The 22,573-nt window shown below is 42.5% G+C and overlaps 1 protein-coding gene across 11 annotated transcripts in view; it reads right to left on the reverse strand.

Annotated features, from left to right (window-relative positions):
• stk11ip (serine/threonine kinase 11 interacting protein) overlaps positions 1 to 22,573 on the reverse strand; it is a 130,078-nt gene that overhangs the window by 75,117 nt on the left and 32,388 nt on the right. For all 11 annotated transcript variants that reach the window (XM_059967576.1, XM_059967565.1, XM_059967569.1 and 8 more), the window contains 9 exons: positions 17,086 to 17,288; positions 15,146 to 15,220; positions 9,984 to 10,079; positions 7,566 to 7,673; positions 7,167 to 7,238; positions 5,246 to 5,375; positions 3,363 to 3,466; positions 1,800 to 1,889; positions 752 to 793 (listed from right to left, as the gene is read on the reverse strand). In XM_059967576.1, coding sequence (XP_059823559.1) covers positions 752 to 793; positions 1,800 to 1,889; positions 3,363 to 3,466; positions 5,246 to 5,375; positions 7,167 to 7,238; positions 7,566 to 7,673; positions 9,984 to 10,079; positions 15,146 to 15,220; positions 17,086 to 17,288 — 920 coding nt within the window. The remainder of the gene's footprint in view (positions 1 to 751; positions 794 to 1,799; positions 1,890 to 3,362; positions 3,467 to 5,245; positions 5,376 to 7,166; positions 7,239 to 7,565; positions 7,674 to 9,983; positions 10,080 to 15,145; positions 15,221 to 17,085; positions 17,289 to 22,573) is intronic.

Here is a 22,573-nt window from a genome sequence, read left to right on the forward strand (position 1 = left end):
CCAGCTCAACCTCTTAGCACAGTAACATATATGACTCTTAATTGCCTTATTAATCAAGAGCAATTCAAAATGGACATTAACTTCCAGAATCATGTGTATCCTATGAAACTATAGGGACTTGGGACAGTTGACACTTTGTGTTGAGACCCTTCATCTGGTCTTGACCCTTGTTAAAATCTTAAAAAAACATTTAGGTTACACAAAAGAGTAAAGGCAGTACAGTGTTGTAGGGGTTAGTATAACTCCCATTACAGAGCCTGTGACCTGGGTTCAATTCTGCCATCGTCTGCAAGGAGTTTGTACGTTCTCCTCACGATCGCTTGGGTTTCCTATGGGTTCTCCAGTTTCCTCCCACATTCAAGATGTATGGGTTTGGGTGATTAAGCTGTGGACATACTGCGTCAGTGCCTGAAGTGTGGTGACACTCGTGGACTACCCAGCACAGTCCTTATTGTTTGGATTTGATGCAAAACGAGGACCCCTGTCACCTAGGCCTTGCTATCTTCTTATTCCTACCATTAGAGGTGGTACAAGAGCCTGAAGATACACGCTCAATGCTTCTTCCCCTCTGCTATCAGATTTATGAATGGACAATGAACCAACCCATAAACACTACCTCACTATTTTTGAATTAATTTAAATAAAAACAATTAACATCTATTTATCTTAATGTAATTTATTGTATGCATCGCACTGCAGTTCTGTTACGAAACAACTTTCACGAGAGTGATAACGAACTTGATTCACTTACGGTAAGTTCCGCAGCAGTGACGGGCTCGCCATCCAAAACCAGCTGTAAAAGAGACACAAACCATCAGGATAACTGTGCAGACATTCACTGCGCTCTAACACCCCAAAACCACTCACTGACAAACTTCAGTAGATGTACTGTTGAAAGTGTCCTGACTGATGCATTGTAGTCTGATTTGGCAATTCGAACACAGCAATTGTAAGCAGCTGAAGAGAATTTAGTAGTCCGATAACAAAGCTGAGGACTGGGGATATGGAACACACTCAGACAGATTGGGGGGGGGGGGGTTAAATTGTCACCATGCTCAGCGCAGTCTTGATGGGCTGAAGGGCCTACAACTGTACTACATTGTTTTATTATTTTATTTTAAATACATAGACCAGTAACAAACCCTTCAACAAACCACACTCAAAGGTGCTGGAGGAACTCAGCAGGTCAGGCAGTGTCAATTACATCCACGTGACTATTTAATATACTAGCCATCTTTGGGACGTGAAGGGGAATATGGAGCTCCCACATGGTCACAGGGAGAATGTACAAACTCCTTTCAGACTGCAGTTGATACAGGTTGAACCCTGGTTGATACGCTACCATGATGCTCGAAATGCCAACAGTAATACCCCCATCCTGAAAAATAAAGTGGACTGAGAAAATGGACAGTCAACATTTCAGGTCGAGACCCTTCCTGAGCTCATCCAGGTGGAGGGGCACAACTCGAAACGTTGACTCAATTTCCCACCACAGACGCTGCCTGTACTGCTGAGTCCCTCTAGCACCTTTGAGTGTTTCTCCAGATTTCAAACATCTGTAGTCTCTCATCTCCAGTACAAAATTAAAACTGGTTTACTAGGGGGACACAAGAGCGGTGAAACTTTATATGGCATCCAAAACTCCAGTGGTACAGAGTATTAAAGCACAATGATAGATAGATTGGTGTCAAATTGAACAGATTTTCAAAGCCAGCTCTGAGCAGCCTAACCGAATACACCAACACCAGGCAGTAACCAGTTTTCCCACTCTTGGATGGTGAGGTTTCTACGGGACTTACACGCATGAAGGCTGCTTTGGGAGAGAGGTGATAGATGGTGGAGGCACGGTGATTTCTCAGGTAATACACTGGGTTCCCTTCCAGGAAGAGCTGCAACCAAAAACATTACTTGTTACGTTCCTGACTGTTTAAAATGCCGTGGATAGAAAGACAGGCTCAGGTCTCGACGTCCCTGTGCACAAAGTGATATTCCAAATGAGAAAACAAAGATCCCTCTGGACCCATCACACACTCCCAGGGTCAGACGCAGTGAAGCTCCCTCCACACAGTCCCATCACACACTCCCGGGGTCAGACGCAGTGAAGCTCCCTCCACACAGTCCCATCACACACTCCTGGGGTCAGACACAGAGTGAAGCTCCCTCCGCACTGTCCCATCACACACGCCCGGAGTGAGACACAGAGTGAAGCTCCCTCCGCACTGTCCCATCACACACGCCCGGAGTGAGACACAGAGTGAAGCTCCCTCCGCACTGTCCCATCACACACTCCTGGGGTCAGACACAGAGTGAAGCTCCCTCCGCACTGTCCCATCACACACTCCCAGGGTCAGACGCAGTGAAGCTCCCTCCACACAGTCCCATCACACACGGCCGGAGTGAGACACAGAGTGAAGCTCCCTCCGCACTGTCCCATCACACACTCCCAGGGTCAGACACAGAGTGAAGCTCCCTCTACACTGTCCCATCACACACTCCTGGGGTCAGACACAGAGTGAAGCTCCCTCTACACTGTCCCATCACACACTCCTGGGGTCAGACACAGAGTGAAGCTCCCTCTATCTACACCATACACTTCTGGGGTAGACACTCCACAGAGAACTAGCACACATTCTTAGGGTCAGACATAGAGTGAAGCTCCAGCTACACCATCCCATCAAACATTCCCGGGTGAAACTCCCTCTTTGTACCATCAACATTTAAGAGGAATTTGGATAGGTACATGATTGGGTGGGGTACAGAGGGCTAGTCTGGGTGCAGGTCAATGGGACTAGGCAGATTAATAGTTCAGCACATACTAGATGGGCCAAAGGGCCTGTTTGTGTTGTAGTAGTCTATGACTCAATGATCCTTCCTCTAGTCGGTTCCACTGGGAGATGGCCAATACCTTCACATGGGATGTTGTCGGCTCCCTGCCGATTGCTGGATGCTATTTGCAGGTGGATTAAAAGATTAGATTGTTTTCAAAATTAAATTTATTTGTCACCTGTACATCGAAACATACAGTGAAATGTGTTGATTGTATTAACATCCAACACAATCTGAGGATGTGCTGGGAGCAGATGCAAGTGTTGTCATAGTTCCAGCACCAACATAGCATACCCACAGCTTATTAATTGTAACACATGTGTCTTTGGGATGTGGCAGGAAACCAGAGTGACCGGCGGAAATCCACGCAGTCACCGGGAAAATGTACAAACTCCAAGACGGAGTTAAGAACCCCACTCTCTCAATCACCCGTGATGTGAAACAATGCACTAACAGCTCTCTCCCTCCAGCATGAACCGTTCATCTCTCAGCACGACCAGACAGACTCGTGGTGGCCCACTGCCTCCCGTGCTCACCTCCTTAAGCTGATGGAGATGCGAGAGTGGGGCAAGCTTGGCGTGCTCACAGATCACATTATAAGCCAGGTCCAGGCACTTCAGGTGTGACAACAGCTCCAACCCTGGAATCAAAAGAAGGTGATGTGTGCTGGCATGCAAGCAGTACAGAAAGATTGTAGGTTAATGGAGATAAGCTTTATTTATGACATGTACATCAAAACATATAATGAAATGTGTCATTTGCATAAGACATAGGCCATTCAGCCCATCAAGTTTGTTCTAACCATTCCACCATGACAGGTTTATTACCTCTCTCAATCCCATTCTCCTGCCTTCTTCATGTAACTTTTGACACCTTTACTAATCAGGAACCTATCAACCTCCACTCTAAATGTACCCAATGACTTGGCCTCCACAGCTACCTGTGAGAATTAATTCTACCAATTCACCACCATCTGGCTAAAAAAAAGTCCTCCTCAGCTCTGTTCTAAAGGGATGTTCTTATATGATAGGTCATTTTTTAAAAAAATGGTCATGGGAACAGAGTATTGGAGTGGATGCAGGAACTTAGAGCAATGGGACAAGTCAGGAGTGCTTTATATTTTTTAAAAACGGCAGAATACAAGCTCTGTCTTTGTTAGTAGCAGCAAAGCATTTAAAAGCAACAGTTACTGCTAAACATTTGCTCCTTGTAGTGCCCAGAATTAAACAGTACTGCTGTAGGCTAACATGTGGGAAACATTAATCCTTTAAAGAGCAAGCAGAAATTTACTAGAAGGGTCCCAGGGATAAGGCACGTTCAGTTAAGTGGAGAGGCTGGGTTTGTTTTCCCTGGATTAGGATTAAGATTCTGATATAATACATGGGAAGTAGCTGTTCCCATGTGGTGGAAGAATAACGAATTGGGAGCACGTTTTAGATTCTGACCCTCTATGCCTCTCAATGTTTTATATGCTGCAGTAACCCCTTCTGCAGAAGGGTACCCATAGGCCGGGGTGCCACAGCATCACATACACACACTCTCTCACACACCGTGTGGGTCATAGCGCCTGGACTGTGCTCTACTCTTCTATGTTCTACTCCATCACAGTATGTTGAAACCTCGAGCAAATTTCAACAGATGCGAGTATTCAAATCGGCTGCATCGCCATCTGGTGTAGAGGTACCAATGCACAAGATCGGAAGAAGAGGCGGAGGGTTGTAAAGTCAGCCAGCTCTGTCAGGGGCACAACCTTCCCCGTTATTGAGGAGGGCAAACGTTTCCCAGGAACAAGATCTATCATTAAGGACCCTCATTATCCAGAGCATGCCCTCCTCTCACTACTACCCTCAGACAGGAGGTACAGAAACCTGGAGATATACACTCGATTTTTAAAAACAGCTTCTTCATCCCTGCCAGCAGATAGTGAACTATGAACACTATCACTTCATTTTTCAATTATTTATTTTTATATACGTATATATTTTTAATTGTAATTTATAGCATATTTTATTCTTACAATGTGCTGCTGCTGCAAAACAACAAATTTCACGCCATGCATTAGTGATAATAAACCTGATTTGGACGGTCAGAATTGTGTAGGCTTGATGACCCTCTTCCTGTGTTGCAAGGGAATAGAGATGAAGCACCCAGAACAACCAAGTACACCACGCCTTGGATGAGGAACTGGACTGGGAACCAATAACGAAAGGGGCACAATGAAGGAAGTTTATGTAGTCGACATCTGATCAGTCTCAGTTGCTGTAGTGTCACATACGCACTCTTTCTCACGCACAGTCTAACCTACATATCATAATGGCGGAGAACAGAGGTACCAAGGAGTGAAGCCTCTTCTTCTCTCCCACCAACGCCCTGAGACTGCTTCAGGAAATTCAAGCTAACATTGTGGGGTCGGCCTTACCAGCGATATCGTCCAGTTCATTGTTCCGTAGGACCAGAGTGACCAGCTGGATCCGGGAGCAGGAATTGAAGATGGGCAGCTTCTTCAGGAGGTTGTAGCTCAGGTTCACGTACTTCAGTTCTGAGAGTAGCTGAAGGAGGGAAGGATGGCAGCAAGCAACAATTGATTAAAAATGATTCTGCCCTTACTCAGTGAGGCTCAAATTTTCAATCTGCCTCCGGTTCGTGGCAGTGGAGGAGCATGGGGTGGGGGGGGGGGGCCTTGGGGTCCACTTCCATAGATCTCTCAAAGTTGGCGCACAAGTTAACAGGGTGCTTAAGAAGACATGGTGTGGTAGCTTTCATTAGTCAGAGGACTGAGTTCAAGAGCCACAAGCTAATGTCGCAGCCCTATAAAACTCTGGTTAGACCACACTTGGTGGTCTATTATGTTCAGTTCTCGTCATCTCATTGTAGAGAGGATGTAAAAGCTTCGGATAAGGTACAGAGGAGATTTACCAGGATGCTGCATGGGTTAGAGAGCATGTCTTATGAGGATAAAGTCAGAATCAGGTTTATCATTGACATGTACCGTACTGTGTAAAAGTCTTAGGCACATCTATATAGCTAGGGCGCCCAAGACTTTTGCACAGTACTGTAGAGCATGTCTTTCCAGATACCAAATATTACTTCATACTACTGAGCCAATACATAACTAAGAACTATACAAAGTATAAATATGTACCTAAGATATTTGCATAGTCTGGACTTCCTGAAATTTTATGTTTTGCAACAATACAGCGCAATTCATTAAGAAAAACTACCGTAACTTGAACAAGCTAGGTTTTTCTCTTTGAAGCAAAGGAGGGCAAGAGGTGACTTAATAGAGGTATACAAGATGATGAGAGGCATTGATAGAATGAGACCTTTCTCCCTGGGCGTATATGGGTAATACAAGAGAACATATTATTAAGGTGATTAGAAGAAAGTATTTCCCACCCCCCTCCCCCACAGAAACTGGTGGGTGTATGGAACACAGCCTAGGCTGGTGGTGAAGGCAAATACATTGCAGACATTATAGAAACTCTTAGAAAGGCACATGGATGATAGAAAAATGATGGGCTATGTAGGAGGGAAGGTTAAACTGACTTTAGAATAGTTTAAAAGGTTGTCACAACATGGAAGCCCAAAGTTCCTCTACTGTGCTATTATGGATAGGGGAATCAAGGGATATGGGGACAAGGCAGGGACTGGGTATTGATAGTGAATGATCAGCCATGATCTCAGAATGGCGGTGCCGACTCGAGGGGCCGAATGGTCTACTTCTGGACCTATTGTCTATTGTCTATTGTCTACTGTGCTGTAGTGTTCTACGTTCCATGTTCAAATACGCACTCTGGTGATTCAGGAACAAAATGGTTCAATTAACTATAGGCTAGCACCAGCAGAAGCTTGAAGAAGGTAGATGTTCAGTGGAGAGCATTCTGACTGGTTCCATCTCCCAAAGCTGATGCTCCAGGAAGGCAATATCCATCATTAAGGAGCATCACCATCTAGGACATACAGTACCTTCTTCTTGTTACTACCATTAGGGAGGAGGCATGGGAATCTGAAGACCTATACTCAACGATTCAGGAACAGCTTCCTCCCCTCCATCATCATCAAGTTTCTGAATGGACCATGAACTCAGGAACACTACTTTTCTATCTTGCTCTCCTTTTGCATTTTTTTAAAAATAATTTCTTATTCTATCTTGTGTTTTTTAATGTCTTCTTTGTACTGCTGCCACAAAACACCAGATTTCACAACACATGTCAGTGATAATAAACCTGATTCTGAGATGCTGCTTCACTTTACACTTTGAGATAAACACAGCCATTCTCTCTTTCTGAATCTTCTTCCCATAGAGGCGCTCAGCTCTCCCGATGGACGCAGCCTCATACCTGGAGATTCTCCGCACAGTCCCGGATTCGATTGTGACTCAGATCCAGAGTCTGTAGCACATTGAGCAGACCCTGACAAGAGCAAGCAAAAAGAAAAAATGTAAAGACAAGCAGCACTTAAACACCACAGAGTCTATGTCACAAGCTTGTCAGAACACATAACATTAACACGAGGGTGTCTTCTTGACCTTTAACTCTGACAAAGAGTACCAAGGGGGATTTGTACCGGACAGGGGTGGCACAGTAGTGCAACAGTTAGCATAGTGGTATTACAGTGCCAACAATCACCGACTTCTAAGTGTGGGGGCAGCCAATGATGATTGTGCTGGTAGCAGCCCACCGGGGGTCACCGTCATCCGGCATGCCCCCCCCCCCCCCCCCCCCGGCAAACTGTCTTACCAGTGAGTTGTCGAGCGACGTGATGAAGTTGTTGCTGAAGTTGAGGGTGTGCAGGTCTGGCCAGGGAAGGGCAGAGCTCAGATCACCACCACAGACAGAGATAATCTCCTGCCCGAAAAACAGAGAGAGATGGAGTTCAGAGAGAAAACCAGAGCAGTAATGGGACACTACTCTCAACAACCCTGTCATTCAACATAATCATGGTAGATCTGCACCAGGCCTCATCTACTCTGAGCCAGTCCCATGTCACCATCATTTCCCCATTCAAAATTTACCCACCATCTGGAACATAGAACAGTCCAGCACAGGATCAGGCCCACTGCCCGACAGAATTGTGCCCAGCCAAGTAAGCTAATAATGCCTCATTAAACTAAACCCTTCTGTCCACATTCTTCCATTTCCTTCATACTCGTTTGCCCATTTCAGAGCACCGTAAGTATCTCGCTGGTCAAGCCGCAATTGGAACATGGAGAGCAGGTTGGGGCCCCTTATCCACAAAAGGGTGTGCTGGCATAGGAGAGGGTTCATGAGAATGATCCAGGAATGAAAGGGTTAAGTATGAGGAACACTTAGAGGTTCCACGCCTGTACTCACTGGAATTTAGAAGAATGAGAAGGGATCTCTTAGAAACCAATGGAATATTGAAAGGTCTAGATAGAGTGTACGTGGAGAGGGTATATTTCCTACAGTGGCGGAGTCTAGGACCAGAGGGCACAACCTTAGAATTCACCGGCGTCCCATTAGAACAGAGATGGGGAGGAATTTCTTCAGCCAGAGTGGTGAACCTGCGGAATTCACTGCCACAGACGGCTGTGGAGGCCAAGTCACTGGGTGCATTTTAAACAAAGGCTGATGTGTTCTTGATTAATAAGGGTGTCAAAGATTACAGGGAGAAGGCAGAAGAATGGGACAATAAATCAGTCATGATAGAATGGTGGAGCAGAGTTGATGGCCCAAATAGCCTAATTCTGCTCCTTTGTCTTATAGTCTTACGGCCTCTATCATATCTACCTCTGGCACCACCCCAGCAATGTTCCATGCAACTATAAAAAACACAAAACGCTGGCAGAACTCTGCAGGCCAGACAGCATCTATGGGAGGAGGTAATGACGACGTTTTGGCCCGAAACCCATCATCAGGAGTGTTTGATGAGGGGTTTCCTGATGATGGGTTTCGGCCCAAAACGTCGTCATTACCTCCTCCCATAGATGCTGTCTGGCCTGCAGAGTTCTGCCAGCATTTTGTGTTTTTTATTTAATTCCAGCATCTGCAGATTCACTCGTGTTTCCATGCAACTATCACTCTTACTAGGAAAAATATTGCACCACAGAACTACTTTGAATTTTCCCCCTTGCATCTTAAGCGCATGCCCTCTTGTATTACAGCATAGTACTGGTCCATGCCACATTATTATACTGCCCAGTTCCATCCACCTGCACCTGGACCATACCCCTCCCATCCATGTACTTACCCAAACTTCTCTCAGTAAAACCCACATCCACCACTTCTGCTGGCAGCTTGTTCCACACCCTCATTACCCTCACTATTCTCTGAATTGGTCAAGGAACTGAGAAAATTTCCAGGCTGTGGCTACAGAGAAAGAATAGCTGAATTGCTCTCGAATCCAGCAAGCAACTATCTCCTATGCTGAAATAATTATATGATTCAGCCTCTTTAGCCTTCCAATATCAACCTGCAGTCACCTAGCTTTGGTAGTAAGACTGTGTTCTAGCCACCCTGTCAGAGATATCAAATCCCCTCTTCCTACTTTTAGGAACTTCCATGTTCAGAGAATATCCAATTAAACGGTCCGCTACAAAAGGCAGAATCTCCCTCCCAGTGGCTACCAAAATCACTGTGACTTCCCATTCCGACATGTCTGACCATGGCTTCCTCTACTGCCATGAGGCCAAATGCATGTTGGAGAAGCAACACTTCAAATTCTGTCTGGGTAGCCTCCAACCTGATAACATGAACAGAAGTTTCACTAACTCCTGGTAATTTATCCCACCACTCCCTACTTCTCTCCTTATCCATTCCCCATTCTGATTACCCTTTCACTCCTCCTTTTCTCCTCACCTGCCCATCACCTCCCTCTGGTTTGCCTCCTCTTTCCCTTTCTGCTATGGTCCACCGTCCTCTCCGATCAGATTCCTTCTTCAGCCCTTTATCTCTTCCAGCTCTCCCTTCCCAACTCCTCACTTCATTCCCCCTTCCTATTCCCCTCACCGGCTTCACCCATCACTTGCCAGCGTAATCAGACCCCTTCACCACACCTTCTTATTCTGGTTCTGCCACCTTCCTTTCCAGTCCTGATGAGGGTTTCCCATATTATATTCGCTGGCTGTAACGCACTGGGTCAAAGGCTCTGTCACTACACTGAGGTTGTTGGGTCCTTGCCAAAGGCGGCAGACTCACCTCGACAGTGTTGATGCAGTAGGAACAGACGAGGATCTCCAGCTGAGTGTAGACACCCCGCAGTCCTTCCAAGCAGTGAGGAGGAACCCGCTTCAGCTGGAACACAACGGTGGATAAATATGAGGCAAAGGAACAACATGCAGCGCACTGCCATGCCTGTCGAAGCCCAAGACTACCTCCAATGCCAATGGAGACACAAGAGGTCCTACAGATGCTGGATATCCTGAGCAACACTCGCAGAACACTGGCGGGACTCAGTGGGTCACACAGCCTCTATGAAGGGAAAGGAAGAGTCAACATCTCGGTCCTAAACATCAACAGTTTACTTTTCTGCATAAATACTGCCTGTTCAGTTCCTCCAGCATCGTGTGTAAGATTTCCAGCATCTGTAGGACCTCTTGCGTCGCTAGACACGAAGCTCAACTCACCTGGGTGAAACTCAATACCATTCCACTTTCCTGGCACCCCACTCACCACTTAAACCCTCAAGACAAGGATCGAGAACAGGCATTTCTCTTAAATCATTTGTTTATTCGACCAACAGCCATGACTGGTACAAGAAATATACATACATCAAGTGGCCTGCCTCAGGATAGAAATGCTTAATATGAGGAGGCATATATTAAGGTGATTGGGGAAAGTATTATTTTTAAATACAGAATTGTGGGTGCATGGAACCAGGAGTGGTGGCGGAGGTAGATACATCAGGGATATTTAAGAGACTCTTTTCTATTTACCTAATTTCCCTCCGGATCAATAAAGTATGTCTGTCTGTCTTTGATAGGCACATGCATGAAAGAGAAATGGAAGGGTATAAGGGAGGGAAAGGTTAAATTTTATCCTGGAGTAGATTAAAGGATCAACACTACTTTGTAAACCAAAGGGCCTGTACTGTGCTGTAATGTTCTATGCTCTTATCCTACTCACCACAGTTTAGCAACATTATGACCATACTGATCACTCTGCTCAAAAATGGACTTTTTTTTGTTTTAATTCTGCTCTTTCTTGGAAAAATTGTGCCTAATTTAAGTTCAATGTATGTTTTTTGTGAATGTTGCTTATCTGTTGCTTTGTGCCTGTGATGCTGCTGCAAGTACATTTTTCATTACACCTGTGCAGACATGGACTTCTGTATGTGACAATCAACTTTACTTAGACAACCATGTACCATGACTACAGGATACATGTGCTGCAAGATGAACTACCTGCAAGTTAAATCCTTTTACGTTCATCTCCTCCAACCAGAGCTCTACCACTGAGGAGGACCGGGCAACAGCACCTGTGCATTCCCTACTGGCGGCATGCCATTCTGACTCAGAAATATCTCACCATTCATTTACTATCTTTGGGTGCATGTCCTGTAACTCACTACTCAACAGCACTGTGGGAGCACCTTTTCCTGTCATGCTTCAAGGAGTTAAGTTTACCACAACATTTCCAAGGTGAAGTCAGGGATGGGCAATAGAACATAGAACATTAGAGCACAGTACAGGCCCTTCGGTCCACAATGTTCTGCTGACCCATTCAGAATTAGGTTTATTATCATTGGACGCATCGTGAAATTTGTTAACTTAGCAGCGGCAGTACAATGCAACACATGATAATATAGAAAAAAATAAGTAAATCAGTTGAAGTATATATATGTATATTAAATAATAAGATCTAAAATAGTGCAAAACAGAAATAATATTTAAAAAGTGAGATAGTGTTTATGGGTTCAATGTCCATTCAGGAAACAGATAGAGAGGGGATCTACTCTAAGATCAGTTTAACCCTTCTGTCCCGCTTAGCCCTACATTTTTCTATCATTAATGTGCTTATCTAAGAGTCTATTAAATGTCCCTAATACATCTTCATCTACATCACCCTGGCATCATGTCCCACACACCCAACATTCTCCATGTAAAGAACTTACCTCTGATATCCCCTCTACACTTTACTCCAATCACCTTAAAATTATGATTTTCATATTAGTCATTTCCACCCTGGGCTATCTACTCAATCTATCTCTCTTACTTGCACACCTCTATTAAGTCACCTTTGCTCCAGACAGAAAAGCCCCAGCTTGCTCACCCTTTTCTAAGACATGCTCTCTAATCCAGGTAGCATCTGGGTAAATATCCTCTGGGCCTCTCTAAAGCTTCCACGTGCTTACTATGAGGCGGCCAGAACTGAACACAATACTCCAAGTGTGGTCTAACTAGGGTTTTCTAGAGCGACATACCTTGCAGCTCCTCAGCTCAATTCCTCGGCTAATGAAGGCCAACACGCCATGTGCCTTCCTAATCGACCCTTTCAACTTGTGCGGCAACTTTGAGCGATCTACAGGTCTGTTTCTCCAGACTGGTCTTACCACCAGTGATTTATTGCATTGTTAGGGAACACACGGAACATTCCAACTCTGAAATTTTGCTTCTCGTTCCCGGATCACAGATCGAGGCCCCTCAGGGACCAGGTGAATGGAGCAGCTTGCCGAGTTCAATGTGAATCAGAGTCAGTCAGCCACATTGCCACAAATGTGGAGTCACAAAATGGACAGTAAGGATATTGCTTAGGCCAGGGGTAGGCAACCTTCAGCACAAATGATTTTTTAGCATGCGTTACTCATTAGTTTGAGGCAAAACATAAGTAGATTTACTTAAATGGACAATTCCCATATTTCAAGTTTTTAATGACATTTATCTGGCCCACCGTCTGCTCATTAATACGCGATCCGGCTCAGAGGCAAAAACGTTGCTGGCCCCTGGCTTAGACACAAGATGCTGGAATCTGAGGCAACACACAATGCAGGAGAATCTCAGCAGGTTGGGCAGCACCTGCGGAGTGAAATGGACTTCAATTGGACTGAAAGACAGAGGGGAGAGAGAAAAAGATTAGCTTCATTCCTGACCTACAGTGAAATGAATTGTTTACGATGACCAGCACAGTCTGAGAAGTGCTGAGGGCAGTGAAGTGTCACCATGCTTCTGGTGCTAACATAGCATGCCCACAACTTACTAACCGGCACGTCTTTGGAAGGTGGGAGGAAACCGGAACACAGGGAAGAAACATACAAACTCCTTAGGGAGAGTGGCGGATTGAATCCTAGTTGCTGCTGCTGTAAGGCATTACACTACCATGCCGCCACTGGAGATAGCTAGCGTGTTGGAAAGAGGCAGTGGAAGATCTGGCAGGATTGCTAGATCCAGGTTGGGGGTGGGCGTGGGGGGAGAGGAGAGGGAAGCTGAGAGGTTATAGGTGAAAGTAGTAAAGAGCTGAAGATGATTGAACCTGATAGGAGAGGGACATAGAACAAAAAAAAATAAGGGAGGTGAGGTATTCATTAATCAGATAAGATTACTAGCAGGGGTTTGACACAAAACATCATGAATTCCTTCTACACCCCCACAGGTGCAGAGTTCCTCCATCAGATTGTAGTCGCTCCAGATTCTAGCATCAACATTCTCTTGTTACCAGGATTACTAACAATCCAATTTCGCCATTGCTAACATCACTTCCTTCAATCCAGATTTAATTAATTAAGTTAAATGCTCCAGTTGGCAAAGTGGGATTTGAACTTTATTTACGGTTTCCAGATATGAGACAAGGAACATAACAATTAGATACCCAATGCAGACTGGTGACCGCTTTGTCAAGCGCCATCATTCCATTCGCAGCAACCCTTTGAGGAACAACATCCTATATTAATTTAATAGCCCCCAACTTAATGGTATGAAAATCGATTTCTCCAAATTCTGGTAGTTCCTCTCCCTTCCCCATTCGCTATTTCTTTATTCCTCATTCTGGCTCTCCTCTTACCCCTCCCCTTCTCCTCACCTGCCTGTCACCTCCCTCTGGTGCCATTCCTCCCCCTCCTTTTTCACCCATAGTTCACTCCGCTCTCCTATCAGATTCCTCCTTCTTCAACACTTAAACCTTTCCACCTATTACCTCCTAACTTCTTACTTCACCTCCCCCTTTCCCGCCCACCTACCTTCTCCTTAAAACTGGTCTCACCTATCATCTGCTAGCTTGTACTCCTTGCTCTCCCCTCACCTTATTTTCCCCCTTCCTTTCCAGTCCTGATGATGAATCTGGGCCTGAAACATCAACTTCTTACTTCTCTCCATAGATGCTGTCTGACCTACCATGTTCCTCTAGCATTCCAGCGTTTTGCGTGTGTTGCTCTGAATTTCTAGCATCTGCAGAATCTCTCGTGCTTAAGATGGACCAAAGAGCCAGTTTCTGTGACTGTGGTGTATTTAGAAGCTTGACACCATTCCCTTTTGTCAATGTTCCAACATTTAAATGTGCGTCTTGGTTTTAAACTTTTGCTACTGCTGTCCTCACCAGAAAAGACAAAACCACCTCTAACTTGGACCCAGTTTGTGATCTCATGTCTCCCCACTTAGACCATAGAACACAGGAGCTGAATGAGGCCACGTGGTCCATTCAGCCTGTTCTGCTATTCCATCATGGCGCATTTATCATCCCGCTCAACTACACTAGACCTGCCAAATTCTTATTCACATAGTGCTTTGAGATAACTATCAAGTTTAGATTTGAAAGTCTTTAACTTACTACTCTCAACTACCCAACTAGGTAGTTTGTTCCACAACTCGCTGTGTAAAGAAATGCTTCCCGACTATAGCCTGAAATCTCCCCTTAACCAATCTCCAATTATGGCCCTGTCCTTAACGATGGATTAATTTTGAAACTGGCATCTACCTTACTTATACCCTTAATGATTTTGAACACTTCTATTGTGTCTCCTCTCATTCTACATCTACTTAGGGTAAAAAGATTCCTTTCAATCTTTCTTCATTGCTCATACCCTGCAGAGCTGGAATGAATCTAGTCAGCCTTCTCTGGGCTCTCTCCAGTGCCTTCACATCACTCACAGAAAAGGCATTCTCCTGCCTTTTCCCCATAACTTATGATGCCCTTACTAATCAAAATCCCATCAACCTCCACTTTAAATATACCCAATGGCATGGGTGTACAACGCCTCCACAATTGTCCGTGGCAATGAATTCCATAGATTCTCCACCCTCTGTTTAAAGAAATTCCTCATCATCTTTGTTCTAAAAGGACACCCTTCTGTTCTGAGGCTTGTCCTGCCAGCTAAAGTAAGATCTGCTGACCAACACTCAGTACCCTGGATACCACTTCAAAAGGCATACCTCTAAGAATCGGAGGGATTTAAAAGCAAAGATTTTGACAGGTGTCTGGAGCTTGGGTCCTGGGGGATGCACCAACTGGAAGAAAAAATAGAATACTGATTATCCATTCACACAGCCAGACAGACTACAACGTGGATTATGGACTCTGTTATGTATCTGTAGAGTAAGAACCACGAAGCATTGGGATTAAATGCTTTTTATTGAGTTATGTTAATAACGGTAGCTGCTGGGCAACTTACAGTGTAGGAGCAAACAACCTGCTGAGATGAAACACACACGCACAGGAAAGCCCAAACAAAAAAATAGAGACTTCCACACATAGGAGGCCCAACCGGTTCACCACGCGATCAATTAGCCACGTGCGCTCTTGCCACATTCTTGCTATTGATCTGGAACAGTTCATGCCTCCCCCCTAGATAGGAGCTGTAGAGGAAGGGAATAAGTGAGGTGACTGAGAAAAACGTTGACACATCTATGGTGCTTGGTACCAGTTAATCAGTCATATGCATACTTGTCACATTCTCGTGACGGGTCCGATACGGTTCAGGCTATATGAGAACACCTTTGCCACCACTCTTGAAGAGACTCTACCATCAGTGCTGAACAAGATCTCATAGGACCACTGAGAAAATTACTGTGACTGCAAAAGGAGGTCATACTCACGGAGTTTGGCAGTGAGTGACATCACCTAGCTCTCCAAAGAGCATGCAGCATTCCTAGTGGAAAGACTGGATAACGCTAAGTGGCTACACACCTTAGCACCTTACACCAATCCAATAGGTGACGGAGGAAAGACTCAGCAGCACACTGATTCATGTGAACAAATGACACAAGTAGGAAGTGGGTTCATCAGTTGTTTTGCAACTTAAACCCTGTTTGAATGCTTGAGTTTGTTAGCTTTAATATCAGAAATAACTCTCAATCAGATTTATTATCGTTGATAGTGGTTTATAATCACCATCAGGTGTCTCTCCTGCCTCCCTTTCTCAAATGGTCCACTCTCTCCTATCAGATTCCTTCCATCTATCACCTCCCAGCTTCTTACTTCATCCCCCACCCACCCCCAACATCCACTTTCCCCCTCACCTGGTGTCACTTCTCCAATCCTGATGAAGGATCTTGGCCTGAAACCTTGACTGTTTATTCCTCTCCATGGATGCTGCCTGACCTGCTGACTCTGCATTATCTGATCTTTCAGATCAGATCCTATCCTCCCTCTCTAATGAACAGAAAATATTCTGTAGCATTTTTCAAAAACTGTCAGGCTCTTTAAGTGCTCAGTATTTCACCGACAAATAATATTAGATAGCGTAGAGGGAACAAAACTATGTCTAACCTGTGTTGACCCTACTTGTGAATGTGATGGGAAATGTATGGGGAGCTTTACCCTGTGTCTGACCCTGGGGATGTGTGGTGGGACAGCATAGAGGGAGCTTTACCCCGCGTCTGAACTGGGAATGTGTGGAGGGAGTTTCACTCAATATTCAAGCCATATTCTTCCTGCCTAGGATTCCTTGATAGGGCACTATAAAGAAGATGATCTTTCTTTGTCACATGTACATCAAAATATCAACATACAGTGAAATACATCATTTGCATCAATGACCAACACAATCTGAAGATGTACAAGGCAATCAGCAAGTGACATCACCACGCTTCTGGCACCAATGTAACTTGCCCACCCACATACTAACCCTCGCCCATGCAGCTTTGCAATGTGGGAGCACTCAAGGAAACTCACACGGTAACAGGAGAGCATACAAACTCTTTACGGACAACAGCAGGAGTTAACCCCTAATGACTGGTGATATAAAACGTAATATTAACCAGGTGGCAACTATTACGAAAGTAGAAAATGCGCTGCAAAACAGTTCTCGAGTGCCACCGAGTGCATGTATAACGATACTGAAGGAAAATTAGCCCCTCAAAGAGCAACCAACCTTCAGTGACATGGTTTTTTGGAACACATCGAAAAGGAACTGCACTTCCAGGACCGAGGCTGTATCAGATGGGTGGGAGGGAAGCGCGACAAATCCATGCTGGTACTTGCGAGCCAATAGATGCTGCTCAAAGAGCTGGTGTAGTTTCTGCAGGCCAATAGTCAACAGGGAGAGTGTACTCGTCCCACTCAGCACAGAGTCACCTAGAGATAACACAGAAAAGACATTTGATCAGATTTCTAAATGGGCCTGAATCAAGGAATAGTACAAAGTTTAAAGTTCAAAATAAAGTTATTATCAAAGTACATGTACGCCACCATATTCTATCCTGAGATTCATTTAGTTGGCATTCACAGTAAATACAAAGAAACACAATGAAAAACTGCACACAAAGACTGACAAACAATTTCAAAATATGACAAACTGTCCATATAATAAAAACCAAAATAATAATTAAAAAAGTAACAAATATTGAGAATGTGAGTTGTAGCATCTTTGAAAGTGAAGCCATAAGTTGTGGACTCAATTCAATGTTGGGATGACTGAAGTCACCACTCTGGTTCAAAAACCTGATGGTTGAGGGGCTGAAAAAGAATTTCAGGATGTATACTGTATACATTTCTCTGGCGTTAAATATACCTATTGAAACTGGTGGTGTGGGACCCAAGGCTCCTTTACCCCCTTTTGATGTTAGCAGTGAGAAGAGAGCATTGCCCCACTGCCTCACTACTTTTTCTCTCTATTAATTCTATTTATAATATATATAAATAATAACTATATCACGGTCTTTGCCCCAAATTGTGGCTTCCCTTGAATCTCATCTCTTCCGTTTCCTGCACCTCTGCTCTCACGTGATCTCCTCCTGGACAAGGAAAGGAGAGAGCTGCCTGCTCCTCACTTTCCATCCCACTCAACAGGTCATCCTCCACAGATCACAAACACGAGGTCTGCAGATGCTGGAAAACTTAAGCAACACTGGAGGAACTCAGCTGGTCAGACAGCATCTACAGAGGGGAATAATCAGAGCTTTGGGCCAAGGTGCTTCATTGGGACTAGAGAGAAAAGGGGCAGAATCTCGCAGGAGGTGGAGGAAAGGGAAGTACAGGAGGTGGAAGGGAAGGTGATAGGTGAAACATCAGATTTTTCTAACGCCCCAATTACTCTTCCCCCCCCTTCTCTCTTTTTCCATTCCCCATAACGATTTCCCTTCTCCTCTCTTGCCCATTACCTCTCTGCCTCCTTCCTTTTATCCCATGGTCTACTGTCTTCTCCTGTTAGACTGCCTTTTCTTCACTCCTTTACCTCATCCATCTAACACCTCCCAGCTTCTCACTTCACCCCCCCTTCCCCCACCCACCCTGGTTTCACCCATCACCTGTCCACTTGTACTCCTCCCAGCTCCCCCCATCTTCATATTCTGGTTCTGCCCCCTTCCTTTCCAGTCCTGATCAAGGTTTTTGGCCTGGGAGCGTCACATGATGACGTAGGATTGAGACGTTGGGAATCCAGCTCCCAAGTAATGAAATAGGGTTTAAGTGAAGAAGAGTTAACAAATACCTACTAGAAACTATTTATGAGCAACTCAGGATTATTTTTAGATATGGCTCCTAAACCAAAACAGAAGAAAGCTACTACTTTGAAGACTGCGCAAGTCAGCGGGGAAAAAGGCCTTTCTGTCTCGGCGAAGCCTCGTACTCAAGTTGGATCTCCACCCGGTGAAGTGCATGGCACTTCTGATGGTGCGGGACAGGAAGCTGCGGCAAAGTCGGTGGTCTCTAAGAAGAAACGACAAGAACAATGCATGCGCGGAGAAACAAGTATGCATGAACAGATATTAACAAAACTACAAATCCCAACTACGGCTGGAAGTGAAATTGGAAGTGAATCAGAAGTGGAATCAGATTCTTTGGGAAACACAGACGAAGAAGAGGAAAAGGAGGAGATTAAAGGAGACATAAGAGATATCCTGATATATATCTGATGAATGAATTAAAAGCTATAAGAACAGATATAAGAAGGATGCAGAATAAACTCGATAATGTGGTGGAAAAACAAAAGAAGATGGATAATAAAGTTAAAGAGATGGAAGTAAAAATGGAAGAAAACACTGAAAGAATAGATAAGATAGAAGACAATAATCTTGCCTGGACAATAGAAAGAAAACGGATGTTGGAAAAAATAGGTGTGCTTGAAAACTCTAGATGAAATAATATTAAAATTGTTGGTCTTATAAAGGTACAGAGGGAGAAAATCCAATAAAATTCTTCCAAGAATGGATTCCGAAAATTTTGGAAATGAAAGAAGGAAGCCAAGTAATTGAAATTGAAAGAGCACACAGAGCTTTAAGACCAAGACCTCAACAAGATCAAAATCCAAGATCAATTTTGATAAAATGCTTAAGGTACCAAGATAAAGAAATGGTCTTGAAGGCAGCTACTCAAGGTGCTAAAAAGAGAAATGGGCCATTGATAATAGAAGGGAAAAGAGTTTTTTTTTATCCAGACATAAGTTACGATCTTCTGAAGAGGCGGAAGGAATTTAATCCAGTGAAAAAATCTTTATGGGAAAAGGCTATAAATTTTTATTGAGCTACCCAGCAAAATTGATAATTTTCCTGGATAACGAAGAAAGAAGATTTTTTGTTGATTACCGGAAAGCGGAGAAATTTGTACAAGAACTACCTGATATCCACGAGGGAGAGTAAAGAATTATAGAAATGAAGTGGACTAATGATGAAGACTGAAATAAGGTTGGACTTGACGGACATAAGAAATAAGAAGAAAAAAAAATAGTTGAGGAGTATTAATTGGGAGTAGAGACATTAATTATTTTCTTTTTTTTTCTTCACTAATATATTTTCTTTCTTTTTTTGTTGCGGGGGAGCTGGAGGAGCTCCTGATCGATGGCTGCGAGTTTCACGTGTACAATCATGGCGATTGCCATGACCCGTAAAATGGGGGAGGGTAATGTTGTGTTCTTTTTATTCGCAACATTAGTGGGGGGGTACTTTGTTTTTTTTCTTATATATTAGTTATCTTTCTTCTATTTTTCTTCTTTTTTGCCTGGATGGTTGGGGAGAGACACATAGCAACATGGAGAATTTTAAAGAGTTCCCAAGGTTTTATGAATGATTAATTTAATTAATTTTTAAAGTTTTAATGTTAATGGACTTAATAGGCCTGTGAAAAGAAAAAGAGTTTTAACACATATTAAGAAAATGAAAGGAGATATAGCTTTTCTACAAGAAACACATTTAACAGAAACAGAACATAAGAAATTAAAGAGAGATTGGGTTGGAAATGTCATTGCAGCTTCATTTAATTCAAAATCGAGAGGAGTTGCAATTTTGGTTTATAAAACTTTGCCAATTAAAATATAAAATGTAGTAATTGATTCTGTGGGGAGATATGTGATTATACATTGTCAATTTTTTTCAGAATTACGTACTCTTATGAACATTTATGCACCAAATGAAAATGATGCAAAATTCATACAAGAAGTTTTTTTGAACTTGGCTGATGCACATGATAAAATATTAATAGGTGGAGACTTTAATTTTTGTTTAGATCCAGTTTTGCATAGGTCAACTAAAGTTGCTACAAAATCAAAAGTAATAAAACTAACTTTATCATTAATGAAAGATTTAAACCTGATTGACATATGGAGAAAAATTAATCCAAGAGAAAGAGACTATTCATTTTATTCAAATAGACATAAAACTTACTCAAGGATTGATTTTTTTTATTATCAAAAAATATTCAGGATAGAGTGAAAAGTGTGGAATATAAAGTAAGAATACTGTCAGATCATTCCCCCTTGATAATGACAATGATAATGATGGATAAGGACGAATCGATCTATAGATGGAGATATAATTCAATTTTATTAAAATGTCAAGATTTTTGTGATTTTATGAAAAAACAGATTCAATTTTTTTTGGATACAAATTTACATTCAGTTGAAGATAAAATTGTATTATGGGAAGCGATGAAAGCATTTTTAAGGGGTCAGATTATAAGTTATACATCTAAAATTAAGAAGGAATACGCAGCAGAAATAGATCAATTAGAAAAAGATATCATAAAGTTAGAAAAAGAATCTCAAAGATATATGACAGAAGAAAAATGAAGACAACTTGTTAATAAAAAATTACAATATAATACACTCCAGACATATCATACAGAAAAAGTAATTAAGAGAACTAAACAGAAATATTATGAATTAGGTGAAAGATCACATAAGATTCTTGCTTGGCAGCTGAAAACAGAACAGGCTTCTAAAACAATAAATGCAATTAGAACAAGTGCAAATAAGGTTACTTATAAACCTTTAGAAATTAATGAAACTTTAAAAAATGTTTATACTGAACTATATCAATCAGAATCACAAAAAAATTGCTAAGATAGATACATTTTTATCACAAATAATCCTTCAAAAAATTAAATTTGGAAGAACAGAAAGGATTAGATATGCCCTTTACATTAAAAGAGGTTGAAGAAGCTTTAGGATCACTTCAGAGTAATAAATCCCCAGGAGAAGATGGTTTTCCTCCTGAATTTTATAAAAAAATTTAAAGATTTATTAATTCCTCCTTTTATGGAATTAATATATCGAGTGGAAAGAATGCATAAACTCCCACAATCTTTTTTAACAGCGATCATAACTGTATTGCTAAAAAAAGATAGAGATCCTTTAAAACCAACATCATATAGGCTTACTCCTTTATTGAATACAGATTATAAAATAATAGCAAAAAATTTATCTAATAGAATATCTAAATATTTACCAAAATTAATACATATGGATCAAACAGGTTTTATTAAAAACAGACAATCAATGGATAATATAACCCGGTTACTTAGTATAATTCATTTGGCACAAAAAAGAGAGGAAATGAGTGTGGCAGTTGCTTTGGATGCAGAAAAAGCATTTGATAGATTGGAATGGGATTTTTTATTTAAGGTATTGGAAAAATATGAGTTAGGAAAATCTTTTATACAATGGATTAAAACCTTAAATACTAATCCTCAAGCTAAAGTAGTTACAAATGGTCAGATTTCAACACCATTTTGCTTAAGGAGGTCAACTAGACAAGGCTGCCCATTATCACCTGCTTTATTTGTGTTGGCAATAGAACTATTAGCTGAATTAATTAGAACAGATTCAGACATTGGGGGCTTTAGAGTTAATCAAGAGGAATATAAGATTAATTTATTTGCTGATGATGTTTTGATTTATTTAACAAACCCATTGCAATCTTTGCAAAGACTATCTTTTAGATTGGAAGAATTTGGGAAAGTATCAGGGTATAAAGTAAATTGGGATAAAAGTGAAATTTTACCCCTTACCAAAGGAAATTATAATCAATGTCGATTAGTAATTCAATTTCGATGGTCAATAAATGGGATAAAATAATTAGTTATTAGAGTTGATAATGATGTAAAAAATTTATATAAACAAAATTATTTGCCATTATTTAAAAAAAAGA

Source organism: Hypanus sabinus, chromosome 4, assembly GCF_030144855.1.
Source record: "Hypanus sabinus isolate sHypSab1 chromosome 4, sHypSab1.hap1, whole genome shotgun sequence".
NCBI classification, from domain to species: Eukaryota; Metazoa; Chordata; class Chondrichthyes; order Myliobatiformes; family Dasyatidae; genus Hypanus; species Hypanus sabinus.